The following is a 24,872-nucleotide window of genomic DNA, read 5'->3' as shown; positions in this document are numbered from 1 at the left end:
ATAGAGACAAGAGGAGAGACAGAGAGGAAGATCTTCCGTCTGCTGACTCACTCCCCAAGAGGCCGCAACAGCCAGAACTGAGCTGATCTGAAGCCAGGAGCCAGGAGCTTCTTCTGGGTCTCCCACATGGGTGCAGGATCCCAAGGCTTTGGGCTGTCCTCTGCTGCCTTCCTAGGCCATAAGCAGGGAGCTGGATGGGAAGTAAGGACACCGGGATTAGAACCAACACCCACATGGCATCCCTGTGCATGCAAGGCGAGGACTCCAGCTGTTAGGCTATCGTGCTGGGCCCTAAAATTTCCCTTTTCTGAACCCTTTTTATCACTGTGAACACATTTCCAGATCTACAACCGTATTTCATCTGCCAATGTCCTTATTTACAATTTGAAACAGTCCTTCTAAATAAAAGAATATGCCAGGAACTTTTGGATTTGAAACAGATCAGTAGTCTTTTACCTCTGTCCAGCTTACGCTGAGTAACTACACCAAGATGACTTACCCTTCTAATGCTAATAATTTTGAATTTTTTTCTGAAACAACTCTAGTTGGAAAAGAGTGGCATAAAGCAAAGATTTATTACCAGGCCATTTCTCATTGAACCTCAAGCAGAGCTGAGACCAACCAATATTACTGTAAAACAAATCTTTTATTTTGCAAATTGCACATAAATAAGGGGGCCCTTCGAGATACCCTAGTGGCTAAATCCTCGCTCTGTATGCATTGGGATCCCATATCACTCCACTTCCCATCCAGCTCCCTGCCTGTGGCCTGGGAAAGCAGTCCAGGACAGCCCAAAGCCTTGGGACCCTGCACCCGTATGGGAGACCCGGAAGAAGCTCTTGGCTCTTGGCTTTTGGCTTTGGATCAGCTCAGTTCCGGCTGCTGCAGGTGTGTGAGGAATGAATCATCAGACAGATCTTCCTCTCTGTCTCTCCTCCTCTCTAGATATCTTACTTTCTAATGAAAATAAATAAATCTTAACAACAACAACAACAAAAAAACAAAAAAACCAGATTCATTCCAGACACCAGACAGACACACTCTACAAACCATGCAAAATTCACAATCAGAACCAAAGCAGAAACCATGGTCTGGGGTGACGGTTGTCCTACACGTGGGCTGCGGAACCCGTGGCTGCGTCCAGCCTTCTGACAACCCCAGATGGGTCGACCCCCAGACAGATGAAATCAGCAAGGGCAGATTTCCACTCACAGGTGAGGTTCCCAGATGGCTCCAAGTGCAATTTTAGAATCTGATCTGTTCCGAGGGCTTTGTGTGGACACTGGTCTGGGCAGGGCTGAGGCGCACCTCCCGGTGGTCATCTTCCTGGGTGCACCCTGTGCCCTACCAGTTAGCCCAGAGACCCCGTGGTCAGCAGGCGCCCCAAGGGGACAAGCTCGCTGGGCGTTATGGGGCACACTGCATAAAGGACAACTGAAGCTGATTTAGAATTTGGGGAGTCTTTATTAGCCAGCTGGTGACTGTCCCCACTGAGAACAGGCCTGAGGGACAGAGCCCCGAGCTGTCGGGACAATGAGCTTTTTTGTTTGTTTAAAGATTTTTTTTTTTTTTTAAATTGGAAAGTCAGATTTATATAGAGGAGAGACAGAAAGAAAGGTCTTCCCTCTGTTGGTTCACTCCTCAAGCTGTCACAATGGCTGGAGCTGAGCTGATCTTCAGGAGCCAGGAGCCAGGAGCCACCTCTGGGTCTCCCATGTGGGTGCAGGGTCCCAAGGCTTTGGGCCATCCTCCAGAGATCCTTGCACATTCAAGGCAGGGACTTCACCCACTAGGCTATCACTCTGGACCTGGAGCAGTGAGCTATTAAAGGAAATAAACAAAAAACTAAACAAATCAAAATCCTACATCCTTTGATTTGCTATTGAGCTCTATTATCACCAAGCTTGGTTAATAAAGACTCATCAATAAGCCTTAAAAAAAAAATCCTACATCCTGGCGGCCTTTACGCTGGTAAGTAAGCAAGATACAATAAGCAGGTTAGAGCCAAGATGAGCAATTCTACAGTTACAGTTACAGTTTAACTTCTTGGAAATCAGGTCCTCCTTTCATGGGGCCCAGTTCCCAGGACCTGGTTTCTCCTTATGGTCACTCTAACCTGACCGGTGACCCTTGGATGCACTCACTGTAATTTTTCACCCTGTTTCATCCATCTGCTGGTTCACTCCTTAAGTGATCGCACCTGCCAGGGCTGTGCAGGCCAATGTGGGAGCCAGGAGTGCCACCTGGACTCCCGGTGGGGTTCTGGGACCCTGGACCTGGAGCTGTCTCCTGGTCACCTTAGCAGGAAGCTGGAAGCTGAGTCCTTGGGACTTGAATTTTCCCTCTGCTATAGGGTTTGGGTGTCCAGCTGCCCCCTAACCCACTGCACCCCATGTCTTCTCCACAGAATCCCTTTCAGAATTACCCTGCCCCTGACTTCTGTCCCTTGCCCCTGGCAAGCAGGTGTTCCCTCCCCTGACACTTCCCAGGGCTGGTGTTTCAGAGTTGTCATGGCGTTCCACAACTCCCGCCGGGGTGTCAGCAGGAGACCTGCCCTTGGGGTAAGGCCGACCTCTCTGGGGGTCTCAGAGGACAGCTCTGAAAGCCCTGGTGAGGGAAAGCAGACCCCACTGGGAGGGGCTTCTGGGCTGGGAGTGGGAAGGGATGGGGTGGAGTTCCAGGGGGGAGAGGAGTACCCAGGGTCTGCGCTGGGAGCAGTGTGGACCTAGGGGTGAGTGTCAGGGTGGAACTGCAGGGGCCTGGCTGGGGGTAACCTGGGTTGGGGTCCCATGGTGATGTTGCCCGCCTGCCTGAGCCAGGGTGGGTGAGGGCGATGCTGCTGTTAGGAGCTGTGGGGAGAGGGACTCCCGAGGCTGCTTGGTCCTGGGTCTCTGCCCTCTGCTTGCAGATGCTCCTCCTGCTCACTGCCTGGCCCTCTGCAGTCAGTCCCCTAGGGGGCAGGTGGGGGAAGAGGCACTTTGCCGTGCCATCCTGTTGCACCCATCCGTTTCTGCTGAGACACCCACAGTCGCCCCAGACAGACTTTCCCATGCCATGACCTGGAAGAATTCAGAAAATTTGTAATAAATGCATATTATGCAAAAATTGTGCATGGATTCATTCCATTCTTCTTGAACTTTCAAAAATTACACTTACATATTTGAAAAGTAGAGTTACACGGAGCTCTTGCTTTAATATTTATTTATTTATATTAGAAAGGCAGTTTTACGGAGACAGAGGGAGAGAGAGCTTCCATCTGCTGGTTCACTCCTGAAATGGCTGCAACAAGCTGAGCCTCTTCAGGGTCTCCATGTGCGTGCAGGAGCCCAAGGCTTTGGGCCGTCCTCTGCTTTCTCAGGCCACAAGGGCTCTACTGAAGCTGGGAGGATGGCACCCACATGGGAGTCGCAGCAGAAGCTCCTGGAGGCGCCTGGTTCCTGGCTCAGGCCTGGCGCAGCTCGGGCCATTGAAGCCGTTTGGGGAGTGAAGCAACGGATGAAGGGCCTCCCTATCTCCTTTCTGTATCTCCGCCTTTTAAATACATAAAAATAAATCTTCAGAAAAATCTCAAGACAAGGGGCGCTTCGCTAGCTGTGCCACAGTGTGTGTGTCTGTGTTGTGTGTGTCTGTGTTGTTACCAGAAATGCCCAGTGGGTTCTTTTCTCAGCTTAGTATAGAAATAAAAAGCCGGGAATCTGTTGCAGACAGAACAGTTTATTTGCGAAGGGGCCAGGTGAGCAGGCAAGCACCGCCAGAGAGAAAGCCGGGAGGTGGGGTGCCTCCCGAAAGGGGAGGGAGAGAGACCAAAGGTTTGAGGAAGGGTCTTGGGATTTTAAGCCTTCCCTGACCCCCCCTGTTGGGCGGGGAATCTACAGGTAAGATGTTCCCCATTGGTGGTCTGTTAATTAATTAGAAAATGGGTGGGCGATGCTGGTGCCGCCCACCTGAAGGTGTGGCAACGACCTCAGTAGGCCTGGATGGTCTCATGTTTGTGTGTGTGTGTGTGTGTGTCTGTGTGTGTCTGTGTCTCTGTGTGTGTGTGGCAGGGGAGTGTTGGGTGGAGGAGGTGTGCCATACCTCCGGTTCTCTTCCAGTCCCTCTGACAGGGCGGGGAATGTCTGTCATCCCAGTAATGTGGGCGTCTCCCAGCAAGGAGATCATTCCTAGAGTCTTTTTTTCCTTTTTCTTAAGGAAGTTTATAGGGAAGCTGTTAAGGCTGGGCAGAGCAGAAGCAACTCCATGCTGACCACGCAGCTGCCTTCTCCAGGGGACACTCCCATCCAGGAATGTCTGGAATGTTCTGCCAGGACCACCCTGACCTTGTCTCAGTGCACACGAGTTCAACTCCAGGAGGTGCACCTTGGGCTCCCTGTCACATGCATGCGCAAGTCCAGGACCCTGCTCCTTCCATCTACTGGGTGGGGGCGCCTAACATGCCCCCGCAGCCAAATGTTGCCCACCCTAGGTGGCCAGTTTCCTCACATGGTCACCCCCAGGGGGAAGTGGTCCTGGGCTCTCCCTCATGGGAGTCCCTCAGACTCCATCCCCCGGTTAGTAAAGTCCTTGGCCCAGACTAAGAGCCCCTCTCTCCAGCTAGTCTGAGCACCTGTGAACCTAACAGAAATGAGTTACTGGAAGGGAGAAGATTAACAGCAGGAAGTATTCAGGGTCAGAGAAAAGAAGATGGAATGAGGCATGAATTACTGAGTTGTGAGAACAACTGATTTAAAAGCAAAAGGTTAAGGGGCTGGCGTTGTGGTGCAGTGGGTTAAGCCACTGCCAATGTCACCAGCATCCAGATGAGCCCTGTTTCTGGACTCGGATGCTCCCTGCTAATATGCCTGGGAGAGCAGTGTGAGGTGGCCCAAGAGCTTGGGCCCCTGCGCCACCTCACTGACCTGGCCACTGTGGCCTTTTGAGATGAAATAGATTCTGGGCCATCACTTGGTGGGTGTTTTCATGTCTCCATTTTATCATCTGTGTAATTGGGTCAATAACAGGCCCTGCATCACAGGAAGCTGGTCCAGAACTTCCCTGTGAGCCCTTTTGTGAGCAGAGGGTCTGAGGGCCAGACAGTGGGTCAGAACAAGAGCAGTGTTCATTTTTGGTGAGGGGGTCTCCCACGCCCCAGGAAGCAGGGCCCCTCTGTCTTGCCTACCTAGGAGGGGCATCCATGCCCCTATCCCCCAGGAGCCTTGGTGTAGGACAGAGAGGGGAATGTTCCTGCACCAGGGAGGAGGCAGCCCCTCCCCCATCTACTTACTGGGTGGGCCCTCAGCCTGGAGAGAGCTGGGGTGCAGGAGTCGATGGGGGACGCCTGGCTGGTGGTCCACTACCTGAGCTGGCTGCACTGCAGAGCCTCCAGGCCCACAGTGGTGGCACTGGCAGCTGGGTGGCTCTGCCAAGCTGGAGTACCAAGTGGTCCTCCTGTGGTCATGAGCAGAAGTGTGGTTTTGGGCTGACAGGTGCGCTGAGTGAGGATACATCACGCATGTGTGGAGGGAAGGTCACAGTGATTTCTCCTGTGTTGGGTGGCAGGAGGCCAGGTGGCCCCAGCATCCCCTGGCCAGTGTGGAGACCCGCCCAGTGGGATGTGCCCTGTCTCACATCTCGATGTTGGCTGCTGGTTCAGTGTTTGCCTGTAACTGCTTCCAAGCAGCGAACGAGCTGTGACACTTCTCAGCACTGCAGAACGTCCTGTGGTTCAAGGGAAATCAATGGCTTAAGTGGTTGGTCGGCCCCCTTGGAATGGCTTTCCGTAGATTAAACAAACAAGACCGCAGACACTCAGAGGAGAAAGGTCAGAGAGATAACCTTTTTTATTTGAAAGGCAGAGTTACACAGAGAAAGTGATCTTCCATCCACTTCCACTTCGTTGCAACAGCTGAAGCTGAACCGAGCCAAAGCCGGGAGCCTCTTCCAGTCTCCCATGTGAGTGGAAGGGGCCAAACACCTGGGCTGTCCTCCGTGGCTTCTCCAGGCAGGGAGCTGGATTGGAAGTGGAGCAGCTGGGTCTCGGGTGCCAACTGCGGCCCATCACTTGCAGTGTGGAATAATTCCCTGCTCCTTTTCCTTCCCACCTCCTCCTGTGTTCCTCCCGCTCACACCCTAGCTCCACAGAGCCCTGAGACCACGCCCACCCCAGCCTCCGCTCAGACAGCAGGTGCTGCCCACCAGCAGGAACTCCACAAATAGTAGCACAGTAGGCTGTGTAATGAGGCCTTTACTGAGTGCATGGGAAGCCTCTCACCCCAGTTAGAGAGCTCTACCCGCTAAGGAGAATAGCTCTTGCTTCCTTTCATTCCGGACCCCATGGGAATAGCAAGCAGCAGGGTTTGGGAAGGTTGTGAGATCAAGTCGCAGCCAAGGCAGCAGCTCCGGCTTCCTCAGCGGGCTGTTGGCTCCGTTGAAGGCAATCGGACTCTGTGTTTCGATGGCTGTCACTTTCTCTGAGTCACTTTCTCTGAGTCATGGAGTCCCTGGTTTGTAAAGATTAAGCTCTATTGATGCCTCGTTATTGGCTTGGAATATGTAGAGAACCCTCCCCGCCCCGCAAATCCTAGGAAAAGCCATATAAATATGTTGTGGGCTAAGCCATATATATATATATATATATATATGTTGCCTGATTTGTTAAACTGAGCAGTTACAGGAAATGGGCTTGCGGCTAAAAGCACCTGGACTAATGGGACTCATTGGCATCCTATTGTTTGGCTAAAGGACTTGGGGGGAAAGAGTGTATAAGGAGTAATAAAGGGAGGCTTCTGGGAGACTTCCACATCACTGGTCTCCTGTCAGTGCTTCATCCCCAGACCCTCTCCCTGTCCACGTTACGGCTCTGCTGACCAGAATATCTATATCTATATCTATATCTATATCTATATCTATATCTACATCTATATCTATATCTACATCTATATCTATCTATCTATATATGTTATATCTATTATATAGATATAATATCTATATAATTTATCACAACTATTATATATATTACATATATCTGTAAAAATGTATTCATTTTTATTGAAAAGACTTTTTTTTTTGGTAGACAGGAAGAAAGATCTGTTGGTTCACTCCCCAAGTGGCCACTGCAGAGTTGAAAACAAAATGGAGTTAACATGGCTCATTGCTAACTGCAATACTTTTTTGCTTTTGTAACTTCTGCTTTGCTTGCTTGGCTATGAAACTATGTGAGACTGTGAGCTCGCAGGCCGAGCCGTCTACAGGACCTTCAGCACAGAGAGTTCTCAGTTCCCTGGAATCACGACCCCAGTCTGGTTATCCCACAGGTGGCTCCAGGGCCTGAGTCTGGTTATCTTGACTACTGGACCGGAGAAGAGATGGACAGAGGCTGTCCAGCCACAACAAGCTACTGTAAACTGCCCCCATAAAAACCCTGTAAGTGTGCAGTTTGGAGGCAAACTCAGACAAAGGGTGTTGGTCCCAGTCGGTCTGTCAGTTGCCTTGCCTTAGCTCCCACTGTAATAAAATTTGTGGCGAGTGTAACACTCTGCTTTTGTGACTGAGTGGATTCAGCAGCCACGATTGCCTGATTTGAAGCCAGGAGCCTCTTCCAGGTCTCCCACATGGGTGCAGGGTCCCTTTGTTGATTTCCCAGGCCCTAAGAAGGGAGCTGGATGGGAAGTGGAGCAGCCAGGACACGAATAGGAGCCCAATATGGATTTAGCCACTGAGCCATTGCACCGGGTCCTGTAGTCTGTTTAACAGTTGAGGATTATTCAGAACTTTCTGTTGTGACAGACACGTGTTTTCTGGATCCTGCTGCGCCCACAGCGCTGCCTGGCACTGCCCTACCCGCTGTGCGTGTATCTGTGCAGTTTCCTCCGAGGCCCCGCTCATCCATCCTGGTCTGCACTGCGTGGAATGCCTGTGCTTGCAGGGGAGGCGCTGGGCTGTACCTCCTACTTTAATCACCCATCTGCAGAGGGGGCTGGGCCTGAGGGGGCGCTGCAGCTCGGCTGGGCTGCCTTGAGGGAGCCCCAAGCCCCTGGCCCCGCTGAGGTTGGCTCCTGTCCAGGGGGGCTCCCCTCCTCCTCCCAGCAGCCTGGCAGCTGTCGGGAGCTCTGAGCAGGCTGAGGTGCCGGTGGGCATCTACGTGGAGGTGACTGAGCAGCACTGCCCGAAGGCTGAGGCCTCAGACCACAAGTTGCCCCTGCACTGGCCGGCACGCTCTTCCCCGAGGCGGTCACTTCTCATTTCACATGCGGAGTGCTTGCTGTACCGAGTGCTAACCAGGTCCCAGTCGCCTTGTCAGCTTCCGGTTTTCCCAGGCTCCCCTGCAGCACCCCTCCTGTGGACTTGGGGCTGCCCCTCTGGGCGGGCTGCCTGGCCTTCCCCCGACTCAAGGCTCGGGGCCCTGCTTCCTGTCTCTTCTATTTCCTGGTTTACTACTCACCTCGATAGAGCACAGCTTTCCTGAGAACGAACACCTAGGATAGTTTTTTTTCTTAATTATTTATTTTTATTGCAAAGTCAGATATACAGAGAGGAGGAGAGACAGAGACCATCCGATGGTTCACTCCCCAAGTGACCGCAATGGCCAGTGCTGCGCCGATCCAAAGACAGGAGCCAGAGTTTTCTGGGTCTCCCATGCGGATGCAGGAACCCAAGGCTTTGGGCCGTCCTCGATTGCCTTCCCAGGCCACAAGCAGGGAGTTGGATGGGAAGTGGGGCTGCCAGGATTAGAACCGGCGTTCATATGGGATCCCGGTGCATTTAAGGCAAGGACTTTAGCCACTACGCCATTGCACCAGGCCCTGGGATATAGTTTTTAAAAAATTATTGGATGGCCCAGCCTGGTAGCTTAGTGGCTAAAGTCCTTACCTTGTATGTGTCAGGATTCCATATAGGCACTGGCTCATGTCCCAGCTGCCCCAGTTCCCCTCCAGCTTCCTGCTTGTGGCCTGGGAAAGCAGTGGAGGACAGCTCAAGGTCTTGGGACCCTGCACCCACATGGGAGACCCAGAAGATGCTCCTGGCTTCTGGCTTTGGATTGGCTCAGCTCTGGCCATTGTGGCTACTTGGGGAGTGAACCAGTAGATGGAAGATCTTTCTGTCTCTCTCTCCTTCTCTCTGTAAATATGACTTTTCAATAAAAATAAATAAATCTTTAATTTTTTTTTTTTTTAAAGAATTACATCGAGGAAGAAACAGAGATGATTCTTCTGATGGCTCACTCCCCAAACAGCCTGAACTGCTGAGGCTGGGTGAGGCCCGAAGCTGGGCCAGCTGCCCCTGCTTTCCCAAGTCCATCAAGAGGGAGCTGGATTAGAAGTGGAACAGCTGGACTCAAACAAGCACTCACTTGGGATGCTGAGTTGTAGGTGGAAGCTTAACCCAGTGTACCAGCACATTGGCTCTGAAAAGTCTTTTTTTTCTTTGCGAGCTTGCCTGCCTGAACATTTTGTTCTAGCCTGACAGGTACATTCGTTCCCATTTTAGCAGTGCCCCTCTCTGCACCCTACCCCCCCCCCCGCCAGAGCTCTCATATCATGCTCCCCCAGTGCCCCCCTGGTCTCAGGGTGGCGCTGTCATCTCCCGGGGCTCCCCTGTCACTCCACACACTGGCCTGCTGTCTCCAAGTGCCTTTGGGTCCTGTGTCTTTTGGGGCAGCCTTGGCTGGCTGATCCTGAACCAGGGCAACACAGAAAGCACACCCACACCCACAGCTGGCAGTGTTTTCTTGAGAAATCTCCCTGTAACCTTGTCACTGGAGCCCGTGGGTCCCATGGTTAGGCAGCTGGGCCTTGGTTGTTAAGGTTCTATCCCGAGGGTCCACAGCTTGTGGGGAGGGAGTGACAGAAGAAGCTGGTGGAGGGTGGGAGGGACCCTGAGGGAATGCCTGTCCCTGCCTGGGGCTGCCACAGCCTGGGAGCCCAGGCATCTGGGGTGGAGTTGGCGGGCTGTCCTCACTGCGCAGGGTGAAGCAGAAGGGAGGGGGAGAGGGCTGTCTGCTGGGCACACTGATGGATCAAGGCGTGGGTGGGCGGTGCCAGGGTGGGGCTCAGGCCACAGCGGCCACAACATGTAACAAGCAGCACTTCACACTTGATTTTATTCCATGACACTGATTCGCTGAGGTCCCCGGCTCCCGGGCGGCGCGGAGGACAGGGGGAACAGGCCACCTCCCAGGAGCCCCTGGCCACTCTGCTGAGGCCAGGCTGCGGCCTGCCTCTGGCCCCACCCTTCCCTTCCAGTTCGGTTAAAAACTGAGCTGCAAAATAAAATTAGATTGGAACATAAAAATAAAAACAAACCCCTGAGTTGATAAAATCCAAATTAAAAAAAAAAAATCCCCTTTGGCGTTAAAAGGAGTGGCGGGGGCGGGGGCGGGGGCGGGGCGCCTGGGCAGGCTCAGGCCTGGTCGTGGCCGCCATGGCCATCGTGGTCGTCTCCGTCCTGGCTGGCACCATCCTCCGGTGGCGGGCCCTGGCAGGTGTCGGCGCCTGGCCGTTTCAGCAGGGCGCTGTACTTGAGGGCCGCGTCCTCTGCCTGCAGGACCACCTCCACCAGGCTGAAGACTGTGACGACCTGCGGCAGCGCCGGGCAGGGGCAGGAGGGATGTGTGGTCACAGCCCAGCCAGGCGCCCCGCGCCCCTCGCGCACCCACCCACGGTGTGCAGGGCGTGGCAGGGAGGGAGGGGCCGACTTGGGGATCCCAGGGGACGTGGACCAGGGTTCTACCTGTTGCACCGGCTCCTGCTCGGGGTCCTCGGGCTCCCAGACCAGCGTGAGCTCCGGCTTCCTGCCCACCTTCTGGAAGTGGTGGGACCGCAGGGGCAGGGCCTGGGGGTGCACACGCTGCGCCTCAGCCCAGGCCCCCTGCCCTACTGGCCTGCAGCCAGCGCCCTGCGGAGGGCGTGCAGGGCTGCCCCCCAGTGCCTCCGGAGAGCACCTTGAGCAAGTGGCAGGAGCCACGGAGCGGCCCAGCCTCCACTGTGCTCTCACTTAGCTCATGTTCTGTGAGGACATCCACCAGGTCTGCGGGTCCTGCCGCCCTGTCCTGGTTCCAGGGGGCCTGGGCGCTGAGTGCCTGGGTCCTTAGGAGGACAATTGGCGTGGCTGGCTGATAGGCCGGACCCATCTGGCAAGCTTGGGATAAGGGAAGGAAGAGGGCAGGCCTGGGGTTCTGTGCCCTCAATCCCTTGGGGCTAGGCTGGGCCCAAGCTGAGGGAGGGGCTTGGTGTTTGCAGCGTGAAGAAGGATGGCAGAGGTCTGGCTGGCTCCTGCTCCTCCATGCTAGTTGGCCTGCAAAAATGGCTGCTCTGGGCTGGGGGCAGCGGGCAAAAGTTGGGTACAGGTGGCCTGGGTGGAACTCACATTGCAATAGACACGTTTCTGCACCCCGAAGCGCAGCACCAGCACGTCGAATGCTTGGTTCAGGACACCCATCACCATGGCCTCTGACTCCAGGGGGCCACACTCCTGCGGGGACACGGCTGTGGCTGGGGACACACACCTGGCTCCCCCAGCAGGTGCCGGGAGGGACAGGGCAGGGGTGCAGGGCACAGGGCACCAGGCTGCGAGCTCACCTTGACCAGAACGGCGAAGAAGAGGTTGGTGCTGAGCTCCTGCACGCGCTTGGACGCCATGCGGCGGTCATTGCAGTGGTCAGCCTGCTTCTGCAGAACAGCGGGCTCCACGTCGGGCAGCGACTTGTAGCCTGCAAAGATGGGGAGTGAGAGGGAGGCACTGGTCGGGTGCTGGGAGGTGGCTCGACATCTCACTGACACAGGGCTGCCGTGGCCCTGCTGTGCACTTACCAAGCGTGGCTGCCAGCAGCCGGTGCACGATGACGTCAGCGAAGCGGCGGATGGGGGAGGTGAAGTGTGTGTAGAGGGGCACGTTGAGGGCATAGTGCCGGAACTGCTCCGGGTCAGGCAGCATCCCCGAGCAGAAGTACAGCGCCATCTGGAGGTGGGGACAGGGTCTCAGAGTCAGGCCTGAGGGCTCTGAGGGGGCGAGACAGGGGCAGGTTGACCCACCAAGCTGCTGGCAGCCGGGCAAAGCCAGGCATAAGCTTGGGGTCAGGAGCCACTCTGTAAGGGCAGCCCGAGAGGCTGTTACAAGGCTGGGCCTGCCGAAGAGGTGGTGGCAGCCCCCTCAGGGGCTGGGAAGCCTGGTGGGGCGGTCAGCAGGGTCACAGTTGGGGGACCATGTGCTGCAGGCTCAGGGCAGCTGGCCCTATACTGCCAACTCCCCACCAGGGCTGAGAAGGGCCAGTTTCTGCTGCATGCCTCCCGGCTTTCTGTTTAAAGAGGTCAAGTTCAAAGCTGGAGTGTTAGATGCCTAGCCCCAGCAAGGGCAAGGCATGCAGCACGCTCCTGGAAGGCTCCTGGCCCTCTTCCTGGGGTCCCTGGCCCAGGGTCTTGTGGGGGTGTGGCCAGTCTCATCCTTTGGCTCTCTGGCTGAGGGCTACAATGGTACCCTGGCACCTGTGTCCCAGTTCACCCTGCCCCAGCAGACAGGTGGCTGGGCTGCCAGCCTCTGCTCTTCTCCTTTTTGACCACCTGGCCCAAGTCCAGAAAGACCCTGAGCAGGCAGCAGCAGCAGGAGTGAGGATAAGGGGGCACGGGGAGATGCCCAGCCTCTCCAGGACCCAACATATGTGCGCGCGCGCGCGCACACACACACACACACACACACACACACAGGCCCTGAACTGCAGCCCAGCCAGTGAGCCGACTTCCTGCGCCCCTCCCCCTCCTGCCCTCTGCTGTACTTGGCCTAACAGCCTCAGGGCTCAGGTTACTGCACAGTCGGCCCTAGACCAGGGCGTGGCTGGTGCTGACCTGCTCGGCTCCCTAACTCTGCTTCCCTTCCAGGCGCTGCTGGGCCCTGGGTCATGTCTGGGGCAAGGCACAGTGGGGGGGGGAGGTGGACTCGGCCTCCACTCCCAGCCATAGCTGGGCTTTGTTCTCAGTGGTGGCCCAGTTCCCCAGAGGAACTGGGGCAAGGAGGCCAAGCCCCGGGCAGGGGGTTGTCTCTGAGGAGGGTGGGATGGGTGAGGACCAGTTGTCCCTGGGACAGCTCTGGAGTCTTGCTTCAGCACACACAGGTGACCCAGGGCCTACTCCTTCTACCCTGGGCTGGCAGAGGAGGGGAGACACTCTGGGTGCTCCCTGCCACCCCATTCCTGGGCAGGGGTGGGGATCTGAAGCTGCTGGCAGGAGAAGTCTCTTCTAGGCTGTGAGGGACTCCTTCCCCTGGAGTTCTGGGCTGGCTAGACCTTGGCTAGAGACAGATGCCCCAAATGGGGGGTGGCGTTTGAGGCCCCAGCCAGGCCCTGCCCAGGAGCTGCGGTGGCCTCATAGAGGGGGCTGCTAGGGCTTGGTCATCGGTGGTCTGGGAATTGGGGGCAGGGAGGGGGCGGCCAGGCCAAAACATGCCCAGAGGGTTCCACTCCTAGCAGAGCTGGGAGGCCAACAGAAGCCACCTGATTTCTGTGGCCAGATGGAGTGTTCTGGGTGACTGGGCCCTGGAGAGTGGTTTGTCACTGCTTCTGGAGCAGACACGACCGGGCACCCGCTGGAGTAGACAGGAGCAAGCCTGCCTGCCAATCCGGCGGGTAGTCATGGCCAACCCCTCTTCCTTCTCCCTCAGTGAGAGGCGAGGGCTGCTGCATAGGACCCTGTGACCCCTCGGGTCTTTCCCAACCTCGGGCTCCCCAGTGCAGTGTCCTGTGCACGTGTGAGCAGGTGCGGCCGGGCAGGCCCCTCCGATGCTGTCCCAGCACCCTCTCACAGCTGTAGTGCACAGCCCCTTTGCACTCCGCTGGGCCCCTGGGCATGGGTATGTGCACTCTGTCCGTGGGCCAAAAGCCCAGGCCCCCTCCCCCACGCCCCGTTACCTGCATCGGCCGAGAGTACATGTTGGTGAGCACTTCCTTCCGGGCCAGTGAGTACTTGTCATCTCCAAAAGTTTTGGTCAGACTTTTCTAGAAACAAACCCCAGAAATGGATGTGAGGTGTGGTCAAGCAGCAGGCATGGGTAGGGCCCTAGAGGCTGGTGTGGGGTACAGCAAGGGCAGCCTGGAGCCTGTGAGGTGGTCCCTGCACCTCTGGCCACACAGACTGACTTGGGCTCACTATGCTCCGCCCACCCAGGCTGTCTTCCCCTCCCCCGCTGCCCTGCCCACGTGCAAGCACTCACGTTGAGGGCGCCCGCGGTGCCCACGTCCACGTGGAGCCCCATCTGCTCGCAGAATTCCACCAGGTCGTTGAGCATCTTGCTCTGGGGTGGGGGGTGCCGGCGCAGCAGGGCCTGGTCGGGGAAGGCCCGGTGGATCCTGTGGGCCACTGCCATGTTGGCCAGCAGCATGAACTCCTCCACAAGCCTGGGGGGCGGATGGGAGGGCACAGGCGGGTTATCACAGGGACCAGGGGAGGTGGGTGAGCTCCCCAAACTCTCGGCGGGGTGGTCAGCTGCCAGCACCCAGCCACCCCATCAAACTGGCTTCTCTGTTGCCTCTGCTCACATTTGACCCTATGTGCAGGTGTGTGTTATGTGGAGGCTGCTGCAGAAGCCTTGATGCCCAGCGGATCTCTGTGGGGTGACTACCCATCTCCCCCAGTGGGGAGGGGGTATGTGTGGAAAGCCTGGCTGTGAGAAAGTTCTGTCCATGCCCATGCAGCCCAGGCTCTGTCCCCTGCCCTCCTAGGCCCTGTCCCCTGCCCTGGGGATGCTCCCACGTGTCACAGCAGCCTCTTGTGAGACTGACGGGCACAGAGATGGGCAGAGGGCATGTAGGCTGTTGGGGTTCAGGCGACCCTTCTCGGGGCTCTCACCCAGCTCGGCTTCACCTGAGCATCGTTGGAATCAGTGATAAGTGCAGATGGATGGGGCGGGGAGCAGGGCAGAGTGTGGGGTTAGATGGGAGAGGGAGGAATGGTGCCCACTCCACTTCTGGGGCACACAAGAGCTGATGCCTTGGGACCAGTGCTGTGGCCTAGCTGGCTGCCTGTGATGCCAGTATGGGTGCTGGTTCGAGTCCTAGCTACTCCACTTCCAATCCAGCCCCATTAATGACCTGGGAGACCAGGAAGAAGTGGCTGCTGACCTTGGTCTGGCCCAGCCCTGAATGCTGCCACTTGGGGAGTGAAAACAGCAGATGGAAGACCTCTCTCTGCTTTTCCTTCTCTCCCTGTAACTCTGCCTTTCAAAGAAAATCTTTGAAAGAAGAAAGAGCCGGTACCCTTGGGAAGGAGACTTGAGGGCACTCTGGGGCCACTGTGGTGGGACACGTTCCCAGCATCGGGGACACTCTCCCTTTCTTCCGTCGCAAGCTCCCCTCTGGGACAGGAGGGGCAAGGGAGGACGCCCTGCAGCCTGGAGGTGTGGGTCACGCTGCAGGGTCAACCTTGTGAGCTGGCTAAGCTCTTGGGAAGCAAAGCAGCCACTGTGGGCGACATAGTGCCTGGCCTGGGCCTGCCACAACGGGAGTGAGGTCCTGCTTGGCCCAGGCAGTCTCAGCTGCACAGTCAGTTCTGGGAGGAGGGGTCCCTGCAGGGCACACTGAGCCCCTCCTTCATGGGGATGGCTTTGGAGGGCCCACAGCCCTCTGCAGGTGGGGTCAGTTGGGCCATGGGACTGCATGGGTCAGGCCTCAGTTGGTTCTTCTTCCACCATTGGAGACCCTGCAGGTACAATGAAGGGCATCTTTGACCCCCACTGCAGTAATATCTTTTTGTGTGGCCACCTGCTGGCCACCTCCTAATCTGTCCTTGAGCCCACCACTTCCTGCGGAAAACCCTTCACCAGGTGCTACTCCTGGGATGAGGTCTGTATCCTGTGTCTGCTGTGGGAGCCAGGGCGAGTACCAGGCCACATGGGAGGCAGGGCTGGCAACAGTGCCTACTCAATGTGTGGGGTGACAGGTGTTCCAACGGCAGACCAAGGGACCTCTCGTACAGTAGTCCCTCCCCTACACCCCAAATGGCCAGCCTGGGGTCTGCCAGCAACCCAATTCTTACTTCCTGGACCTCTTAGCGCATGTATTGTTCTAGGCTGCGGTGTCACACACTAGCACCCCAGAAGTGTTTTTCCTGCTAGACTTTGCAGACCTGGAGGAACCTGGGTCCCCATGCCTGGTCAGATCACCCTGCCTAGGTGCTTAGATGCCCACACTCTGTGCCCATGCGCCCAGCAAACATCCCCAAGTGCAGACAGAGGCAGAGACCACACCTGTAACATCAGGGCAGAGCCAGGCTGTCCTTGCTGAGTGAATCCAGCAGGTGGCAGTGTGGCCCCACAGCAGCAGCATCACTGGGGCCAGCACTGGCCGACCCCGCTGTTCCCCCATCCCACCGCTCAGAGGGGCCTTCCGGGAGACACGTTCCTGCAGGAACTCTTACCTCACCTTTCTCTGTATCCAGTAGGGACAAGGACAAGGACAAGGGGAGGTTCCTGTGCCCCTGACACCCCCCGATCCCAAGCTACCTGTCTAGTGGCTCCACTACAGTCCTGGACCTCAGCACAGTGCGACAAGTCACTACGGGTCGCGTCAAGGATACCTTACAGTGCTCCTTCACCCAGACAGTGGAACCTGGGGGAGGGGGAGGAAGCTTCCAGCTGCACCTGGACAGATCCTGCGGTGGGCCTGGGTCTCTCCGCCTCTGTGCTCGCAGCCCCTCCCTCCCTCCCTCCCTGTAATGGAATGGGAGTTGAGAGCAGCCAGCAGAATGCTGCCCCAGTCAGGTGAAACCAAGCATCCCTGTCCCCTGCAGGGAGGTGGCACAGCAATGAGTCTTGACTCCCTGGGAGCCGCCAAGGCCCATTACTGATTGGGGACAGCTGCTGCACCGTTTCCCCACAGCCTGCCCTTCACATCATGCCATGCTTGCAGGTGGGAGAGGCTGCAGGGCTTGGAAGCTGGGGGGCCAGTCCCCTGGGCAGCTGGGAGCAGAAACGCTGAGGCAGAGCCAAGTCACATGCAGCCAGAGCACTGCAGAGTTCAGAATGTTCCACCGCAAAATGGGCCTGGGTACCAAGAGTGGGGAGACCTGGGTTGGGCAGCCTTGGGGTAGGTGTCACTGCTCTACTCCAGCCCAGGGCACCTTTGGGCTCCAATGCCTGAGCCCCAGGGTCAATTCCCCGGGTGCACCAGCAGGGGGCTCTCGGCGTCTCCATTCCGCAGGACCTGGGACGTGGCACGAACAGCTTAGAACCCAGGAGCTTATGGGCAGGAAAGAGCTCACAGAGTTTATAAACTACGGCCCTGCGGCCCACGGTCCAGGGGGCTCTGGGCTCCTGTCCAGTGACTGGGCAGGGAGCTCTAAGAGCTGACCCCTCACTTTGATCAGCTCCCTCTTTGGTGTCGTACGCATGTCCAGGTGACACCCAAGGAGTCCTGGGTGGTTGGGCCACGGTGAGGAGAGCAAAAGTCACACCTAAGGCAGGAGGGGCGCCAGGTCCGTGTCAGGGGTGCAGCAAGGACTGGGCCCCTGCCCTTGGTCAGCAGCCCCCTCCTGCAAAGCTGCAACGTGCACAGGCACGACACTACAGCCCTGCTGGGAGCTGGTGCCAGGCTTGGCCACTGCCTGACAATGACTCTACTGCGGGGCTCCAACGTGGCTGCTGGCCAGCACCAACTTCCAGAGCAGCAAGCCAAGGCCTCCGAGTTGGAGCTTCCGGACTGAGCCTGGCATCTGCTGAGCATCTGGAGCTGCGAGCCACCAGGTCTAGGGTGGGGTGCGGCTGTGACAGATGGCTGAGTGGCCTGGACACCACCAGGGCACAGGCCCCTGGCACTCGCTCCACTCAGAGTGCCCCTCTGACCTGTGCTCTGAGCGTAGCCCCAACCCAGGGCTGAGGTGAGATGGGGAGAGGGTGGAGGGCAGGTGTGAGGTCTGCCACGATAGGGAAGGCTCAGCAAGGTCCGGGCCCACAAGCATGCAAGCTGGGGGCACGCACACACACGCTTGTGCGTGTACACATAAATGCTAAAGAGCTTGCGTGGAGCTGTGTGGGTTTGCCAGCACTCAGACCGCACGCATGCGAAGTGCTGAATACTCACCGCATTCGTTTGACAGCCTGTCTAGCAGCCTCACGATGCTAGGTGGGTTGTGACCTCGCAAGGAGTGAGGGGTGCAGACCCCTGCCCTGCCACACCGGCATGGCAGCAGAGATGAATAGAACATTGGCTCAGCACTAGCCATGCGACTTCACACCTTTTCCTAGCCCCTCTGGGTCCGACTTCTATGCGGAGCAAAGGTGCAGTGTGCCCATGCCTGGCCGGCCTCATGTAAATGGTACTTTCTTGTTGCACATACCAGACAGGAAGTCTCAACTCTAGAGGCTTCTCCTGCCCTCCTGCCTCATCACCTGCCCGCCTCCTGCCCGCCTCCAGGGATGTGCTGTTCTGTTGGCCTCCGCTCACCAAGCCCGGCCCTGACCCCTGCTGCCCCAGCAAACCAGCGCAGGCTATTGGCTGCTGACACTAGCACACTGGCTCCAGGGTTGGGTGCCTGGCACGTGCCCTTTCTGTCCAGGGGTCAGCTCCGATCCTCATGCTCACTACCAGGCCTTGCTGAGAAGGGCTAAGCCCTCTCAGACTTAGAAAAGGGAAACTTGGCTTGCTCCTCCACCCTGTTCTCTGCCCTTGGTGGCCAAGCATGGGCCTCCACTTCACACTTCAGACAGGACAATCAGACCTGCATGTTGCTGCTGCTACCACAGCCCCACCGTCCTGCATCGGGGCTTGATGGGGACAGCTGCAGCTGCAGGCTTGCTGGCGGTTAGGGGAACCAGACCCTGTGTGCCCAGGAGAGGACAGGCAGAGCAGAGGTCACCAGGGCCTTGGCAGGTGCAGAGGCACGGTTCACATACACAGGTCACCTGGCCATAGTCCCTGCCCCGAGGACTCAGTGGCTCTTGAGAAGGGGCAGCTGGCTTGCTACTGAGCTCGCCTGAGGCCCGGGTGTGATGCTGAGGGTAGGGTCACCTTCTGACCCAGCCTTCACAGGCTTGCTCCTAGGCAGTGGGCCACCAGGGATGCCACCAGTTCTGATATGCACCACCAGTGAGACTGCCCTGCCAGGCCCTCAGACAAGTGGGGCTGATCGGGGCTGACCCTGCCTGGGGCAGGGTGGCAGGTGGCAGGGTTGGCACCCCATCTATTCCTCAGAGAGCAAAATCAAGTAGGACGCATGAGCAGCCTCTGCAGTCCGCAGCCAGCAGGGCACCTGTCACAGCTCGGGAGACTTCCATGCTAATGCAATGAGGTCCACACAGACTGCTCTGTTAGCTCCTGGGGAGAACCACTAGGCTGGATATTTGTTCTGGGCTGAGCAGCCTGCAGGGGTGGGGAACCTGCAGTCTTCCCAGGTCAGCATGCTGGAAAGGCGGGAGGCAGCTAGGCAAGAGGCGAAGCTTCTAGGCCGAGCAGTGCCATGCTGAGGGTGTGCTGGGCAGGGGAGCCTCTCGAAGATCTCTCTTACAGCTCTCCTGAGCCAGGCCAGGGTGGAGCTGGTGGCCTGCGCCCTGGAAAGTGGAGGCAGAGAGGGAAGGAGCTGCAGGCAGAGCCTGGGGGAGGAGAAGCGTGTCCTGAAGGAAATAAGGCTGAGGGATTGCTGGGCGCCCACCCGCAGCCAGGCCTTGCTCCCTGCTGCAAGTCTCCAAGGGTGCGTGGCCACAGAGCCAACCGCAGGTCACAGCTCGGGCCTCTCGCTGACCCTTCTCCTCCCAGGCTTGCTGCAACCTGCTGAACGCCTTGGACATTCCCACAAAACCACAGGGAAATGAATGGGGCCGAGTTCACAGGCATGGAAAACCCCAGAGGAGCAGGCCTCCCGAGCCAGACATAACAGGCCCTGCGGGCGAGCTGGAGCCAGCTTTCCTACTCAGCGAGGCCCAGGCCGCAGAGGGCCTTGCTATAGGTTCCGCGGGTGGGGCCCTCCCGCAGCAGCAAGGCATGTTTCAGCTGCTTGTTTTTCTAGAGCACAGGGAACCCTCCAGGGAGGGTAGGCCCTCAGCCCACCGTAAGCAGGGAGGGAGGCGTGCTGGTGCAGAAACCCTTTGTCAGCGTAAAGCTCACCGGGAAGCCTCGCCTGCTGCGCAGGCTGGGCTCTGTGCACGCGCTGCAGGGCCGGACCTGAGGCAGCAGTGTGTGCCGTGCGTGGCCTTGTGGCATTGCTGGCTCCTGCCCAGTGCCCCGGTGCTGACCACTTAGCTTTCTTCAGCTCCAGCTGCTGCCCAAGTGGAACTGGGCCCTGGGCCAGAGGAGGCGTGGCTGAGGTCCACAGAAGCCCAGCCACTTTGGGTGTACCTTGGTGCCCACAAGAACTTTTCTGCCCTGCTTGGAATCAGGGCAGGGGGTCCCTTTCATGGCACAGTAGGGGCTAGCTCTATAGCCTTGGACCAAAAGCAGCTTTGACCTAGATGGGGTCACCTGTACCCTCCGAGACCTCATGAGGGATAGACTTTGATTTTCCAATTAGGTTTTAGACACGAAGCTCTTCAAGGGAGAAGACCGCTGTGGGAAGGATAGACATTCTTTCTCTCACACACAGACACACACACACTCACACTACAAAAGACAGCTAGGGAGAGAGCCTCATGCCCTTGTGGATGGAGCTGCTTTGCCCCGCACACGGCAGCATGCTTTGTGCACCTCTATGAGGGCGCTCTTGCCCCCATGGCTGCCAATCAGCAGGTGCCCCAGCCACTAAAGGCTGCAGGAAAATGACCATGTCCTGGGTCTCACCTGGGCTCCGGGCGGTTCCTCACTCGCTGCAGCAGGTGAGGTCACAAGTGGCAGTGAGCCCTTGACTGGTGTGGTACGGTCTCCAACGTGGTGTGTGTGCGTGCGTGCGTGCTTGTAGGGCTCCCAGGGGAGCTGCAGCCCAGTCTTGCCTGACACAAGGGACACAAGGGGCGCAAAGGGTGACCAGTTTAAACGGTTTTTCTGGAGCAGGCCAACTGGACACTGCGGTTCTGCAGGTGAGTAGTGGCTCTTTAGACTCTGCGTGCCCTTCCAGGCCACTGCTTCCTGTCACCCAGGAGGGGACTGCAGGGTCTCCTTCTGCAAGGCAGGCAGCCTCCAGGCATGACACAAATGACCAGGGCCTGCAGGGGCCATGGGACACCTCAGGAGTGGACCTCCCAGGTTGTGGGAGGCCCTGGCAGGGGGGCAGTGAGCCACTGTGGGCTGTGGCAATCAGTAGGTGAACCCCCCTGATGTCTACTTAATTTGCATTGGCTCCTAACCCAACCCAAGCTGCAGCCCAACTTCCTGTCTGTGTCTGGCCTGAGGCTGTGGGCCAGGCAGGCACAGGTGGCAGAGCCAGGAGGGTGTGCACTGGCTTGGGGGCATGCTCAGGGCTGTCTGAGCCGGCAGAGCAGCTGAGGAAGTGGCCAGGCCCGCTGTTTACAGGCTGCCCACTCCGACCAGGCTGCTCACCACGTGACTGGGAGCGACTAGAAGAGCAGCTGCCAGGGAGTCCCTCAATCCCTGTTCTTATCTGTTGGTCTGCCTGTGCAGGACCAAGACCTTACATTTCTACAGCACGTTGTGTTGAACTCCCAGGTGGCCAATAGATGGTGAGGGGTGGGGAGAGAGGCTGTTTCTACCCTCAGGAGAGGAGACAGGCCTGGAGGGACAGCTCACATCCCCTGGGCTGGCCTGTACCTGGTAGTAGTGACAGGGTGCTTTAGGAAGGTGCTGTGCAGGCTCAATGCCAGGCCCTGTGCCAACCCCAGCCCATCCACTATGCTTTTGAACAAAGAGAGCTAGCTCAGATGGCAGCCTTGCAGCTCATAGACCCACGAGTCTGTTGCCAGGCCCCTGGGGGACTCCGTGTCCTTGTCTGCCACAAGGATGAACAGGGGGGCCCAGCATGTTTCACCAGCACCTGACCTAGGGGCACACTGACAGAGGGATCACCAAGGGGCTGCCCGTGAGGCCCCACAGGTACGGACAGGGTGTTGGGCATCTTTAGTGGGTGGTTTGTCACCCAGGACTGGCCTCCCCTGTGACAGTCCAGGGCACCTCTCCCTTCAGCCACGGCCACAGCTGGGCAGAGCTCAGGGTTCCCCATCTCAACCTGGCTCTGCCTTCTGCATCTCATTGCCATGGGGACAAGCGCAGGTGAGAGAACTTGTGCCTTCTTCCCTGTCAAGAGCTGAGAACGCAGGGCACCACCTCCTTTGCCCACAGACTACTCCCCCTCTGCCTGGGGAAATGGCTAGGCTGCTGGCTCAGAGGGAATGGGCCACAGGGTGGCCAAGGCAGCAGTGGGGAAAAACTTCATGATGTCTTTCCTGGGGGCTGCTGAGACTCCCCGGCTGATCCCACAAGAGCCTCTTTCTAAGCTGCCCTAAAGGCTTTCTCCCTGAACCTGGAGTGAGGCAGAGCCTGGCACAATCTGTGTTGTCTCCTGTCTAGCTCTGACCGTGGCCCAGGGCCCTCAGAGAGGTGGCACTCAGAGCGGTACTTAGCTGTCACACGAAGGCTGTGGCTCCCAAGGCCCCTGCTGGCCAGTTCCTGGCCTCAGCCAGCTCCCCCCCCGCCTGCCATGAACTTGGCCTCCCAGGTCTGTAGGGTTCTCTTGGGGCGTGCCCACTAGGCTCCGCCTGGGGTTTCCTTGCTCAACTTCTCACTCAGTTCTTGGTGGGATGTTTTGGGATTTAGTGTGCCAACTCCCTCCCCAGCAACCTGGGCCTATGAGGTGACTCCAGTTTAGAACAGGGAGATGCACTGGACAGCCTCTCTCATGGCCAGCTGTTACAGGCCTTGGGTGGGGAGTGTGGGACCAAGGTCCTTTTCATCTCATGGAAGGTCTGGGGAGCAAAAGAGGCTGACAGAGCCAGGGCTCTCCTGGTTCCCACAGCAAACGTGGAGCTGGGGGACAGAGGCAGAACCCCTAGAAACAAGGGCATGAGCGGCAGGGACAGCTCCTGCAACTCCCCGATGCCAGGCAAGTCGTGCGCACCTGCCAGAGAGCCACGTGGTTCGCCTGTTCTGGCTCGTTTCCTCCTTGCCTCGGCATGGCTCTCCCTGAGTCCTCCTCCAGGTGATGGGGTTATGGGGCTCCCGTGCTGGCTACCTGCAGATTTGGACATCCACAATGAGGCAGCTGCCTCTGTACAAGCCACCTCTGTGCTCCTGGGCTGCTCCTTAACGCTTACCTTACTTCCTGTTGGGGAGGGGGATGCTGAGCCTGGCAGGGCCCTCCATTAGCTACTGGGCTTCTCAAACACTGACCTGGGGGTTTAGGGAAGAGGTCAGGGTGGTTCAGGTGGATTTGATACCGGCACAATCACCCCAGCCTGGACCCCAGCCTGGACCCCAGCCTGGACCCCAGCTGCAGCTCCAGGAAGTGGTGGTAGGGAGGGAGGGGAGCGTGAGGCCAGCAAGGACACCACTGACTTCCATCCTCAGGCCCAGCCCTTGAGTCTCTGACCAGGCCTGCCATCCTCAACGCTGAATTAGAACGCAGACCAGAAGCTCTGGCTGTGGCCCCGAGGCGTGCAGGCGAGCTGTGTCAGCGCTAAGTCAGGTGGTGATGTCAGCGAAGGCCAGAGCCAGACACCCTGCGGGCTGTGTGCTGTGCTGGACGGGCAGCCAGGGCTGCAGAGGGCGCTCCTGCGGGCCTACAATTTGGGGATGCTCAGAGAATGCTCCCTGGCCTGGAGGTACAGACCTGTGATGGCTGCTGGCCCAGGCCAGGCTGACTGCGGCTGCATCCCCCAGGTCTCCCCAGGTGAGGATGCCTGCCCTTCATGCTAAGGCTGCAGCCTCCGTTCTCTGACCTGGCAGCAGGCCTTGCTCAGCCCCCTGCAGGGCAAGGCTGCCCCATCCACCTGCAGGGCAAGGTTGCCCCATCCACCTGCAGCCTTGGGAGAGGGAGTAACTGCCCCTCCCCTCTCCTTGCTGAGCAGCAGCGCCCCTTCATCAGACACACTTCCTGGTGTGACAGAATTATTGCCAAACAGACACTGCTGACAGCAGCAGGGATGCAGCGCAGCAGGGATATGGCGCAGCAGGGCATGCCTGCAGGCTGTGTGCAGGCCATTGCAGGTCCATCACAGCCCACTTCCTGGGGACTTGCAGGGACTGTGTGCCCTCACTCTATGCCATCTGCCTGAGGACAGCCCTTGTTCCCTACCTCCTGAGTACTGTTCCACTGTCTGCCGTCGTGGGCCCATGGGAAGGGATTCTGCATCATCCCTGCATGCAGGGCAGTCCTGGGCACTAGAGCCATCTGGCAAAAGCTCGATGAGTGAGCAAAGGAATGGTGTTTGCACCTGGAAGACCCTGAGCAAATGGTCCCGGTGCACCAGGCCCAAGGGCAGAAGTTCTTGGGGCCCCGAGGACATATGCCACAATTTTGCTGCATTCGGGGCCTTCCTAAAGATTCTCATGGCTCCTGGCTTTATCATGGCTTTGACAGTGCCAGCCCTCGGCGGCTCCGTGGAGAGGACAGCTTGACTCTCTGACAGTGCCTACCTCTGCTCTCCCCACTCCCACCAAGGCAACTACAGCGTGCCGGAGCTTTTTGTTGCCATCAACAGGGAGGGCAGGGTGTTGCCACCCAGGCCTCCTGGCAGGGTCCGGCAGGCTGCTGGGGCCCTTTGGCCTCCACCACTTCCCCCAGGGGCTCAGCAGAGTCGCTCTGCATCATTCACTAGGGTCCCCATGAAAATTGCCTGCACTGCATTCACATGGCCAAAAATCTGGGCTGATTGAAACCAGGAGGCCGTCAGGAGCACAGAGCAGGCAGCAACTAAACAGTGCCTATGTCGCCAACACCACACAGGGCCAGGGCAGAGACTCTGGCTCCAGATCAGCTGGTTCACAGCCTGCTGTCAGAATTCCTACTCCCACACAGTTTCAGCCACTTTGGGGTGAC

The 24,872-nt window shown here is 57.8% G+C and overlaps 1 protein-coding gene across 3 annotated transcripts in view; it reads right to left on the bottom strand.

Annotated features, from left to right (window-relative positions):
- Window positions 1-10,374: 10,374 nt before the first annotated feature.
- The window catches only part of DIS3L2 (DIS3 like 3'-5' exoribonuclease 2), a 371,962-nt gene continuing 357,464 nt past the window's right edge, over window positions 10,375-24,872 (bottom strand). For all 3 annotated transcript variants that reach the window (XM_058665113.1, XM_004577199.2, XM_058665114.1), the window contains exons 15-21: window positions 14,176-14,359; window positions 13,874-13,960; window positions 11,787-11,934; window positions 11,556-11,686; window positions 11,344-11,448; window positions 10,708-10,809; window positions 10,375-10,554 (exon numbers count right to left, since the gene is read on the bottom strand). In XM_058665113.1, coding sequence (XP_058521096.1) covers window positions 10,378-10,554; window positions 10,708-10,809; window positions 11,344-11,448; window positions 11,556-11,686; window positions 11,787-11,934; window positions 13,874-13,960; window positions 14,176-14,359 — 934 coding nt within the window. In that variant the 3' untranslated portion in view covers window positions 10,375-10,377. The remainder of the gene's footprint in view (window positions 10,555-10,707; window positions 10,810-11,343; window positions 11,449-11,555; window positions 11,687-11,786; window positions 11,935-13,873; window positions 13,961-14,175; window positions 14,360-24,872) is intronic.

Source organism: Ochotona princeps, chromosome 5 (assembly GCF_030435755.1).
Source record: "Ochotona princeps isolate mOchPri1 chromosome 5, mOchPri1.hap1, whole genome shotgun sequence".
NCBI lineage: Eukaryota > Metazoa > Chordata > Mammalia > Lagomorpha > Ochotonidae > Ochotona > Ochotona princeps.
The sequence above is the reverse complement of the archived record's forward strand: the minus strand, read 5'-3'. Positions and strand labels throughout refer to the sequence as shown.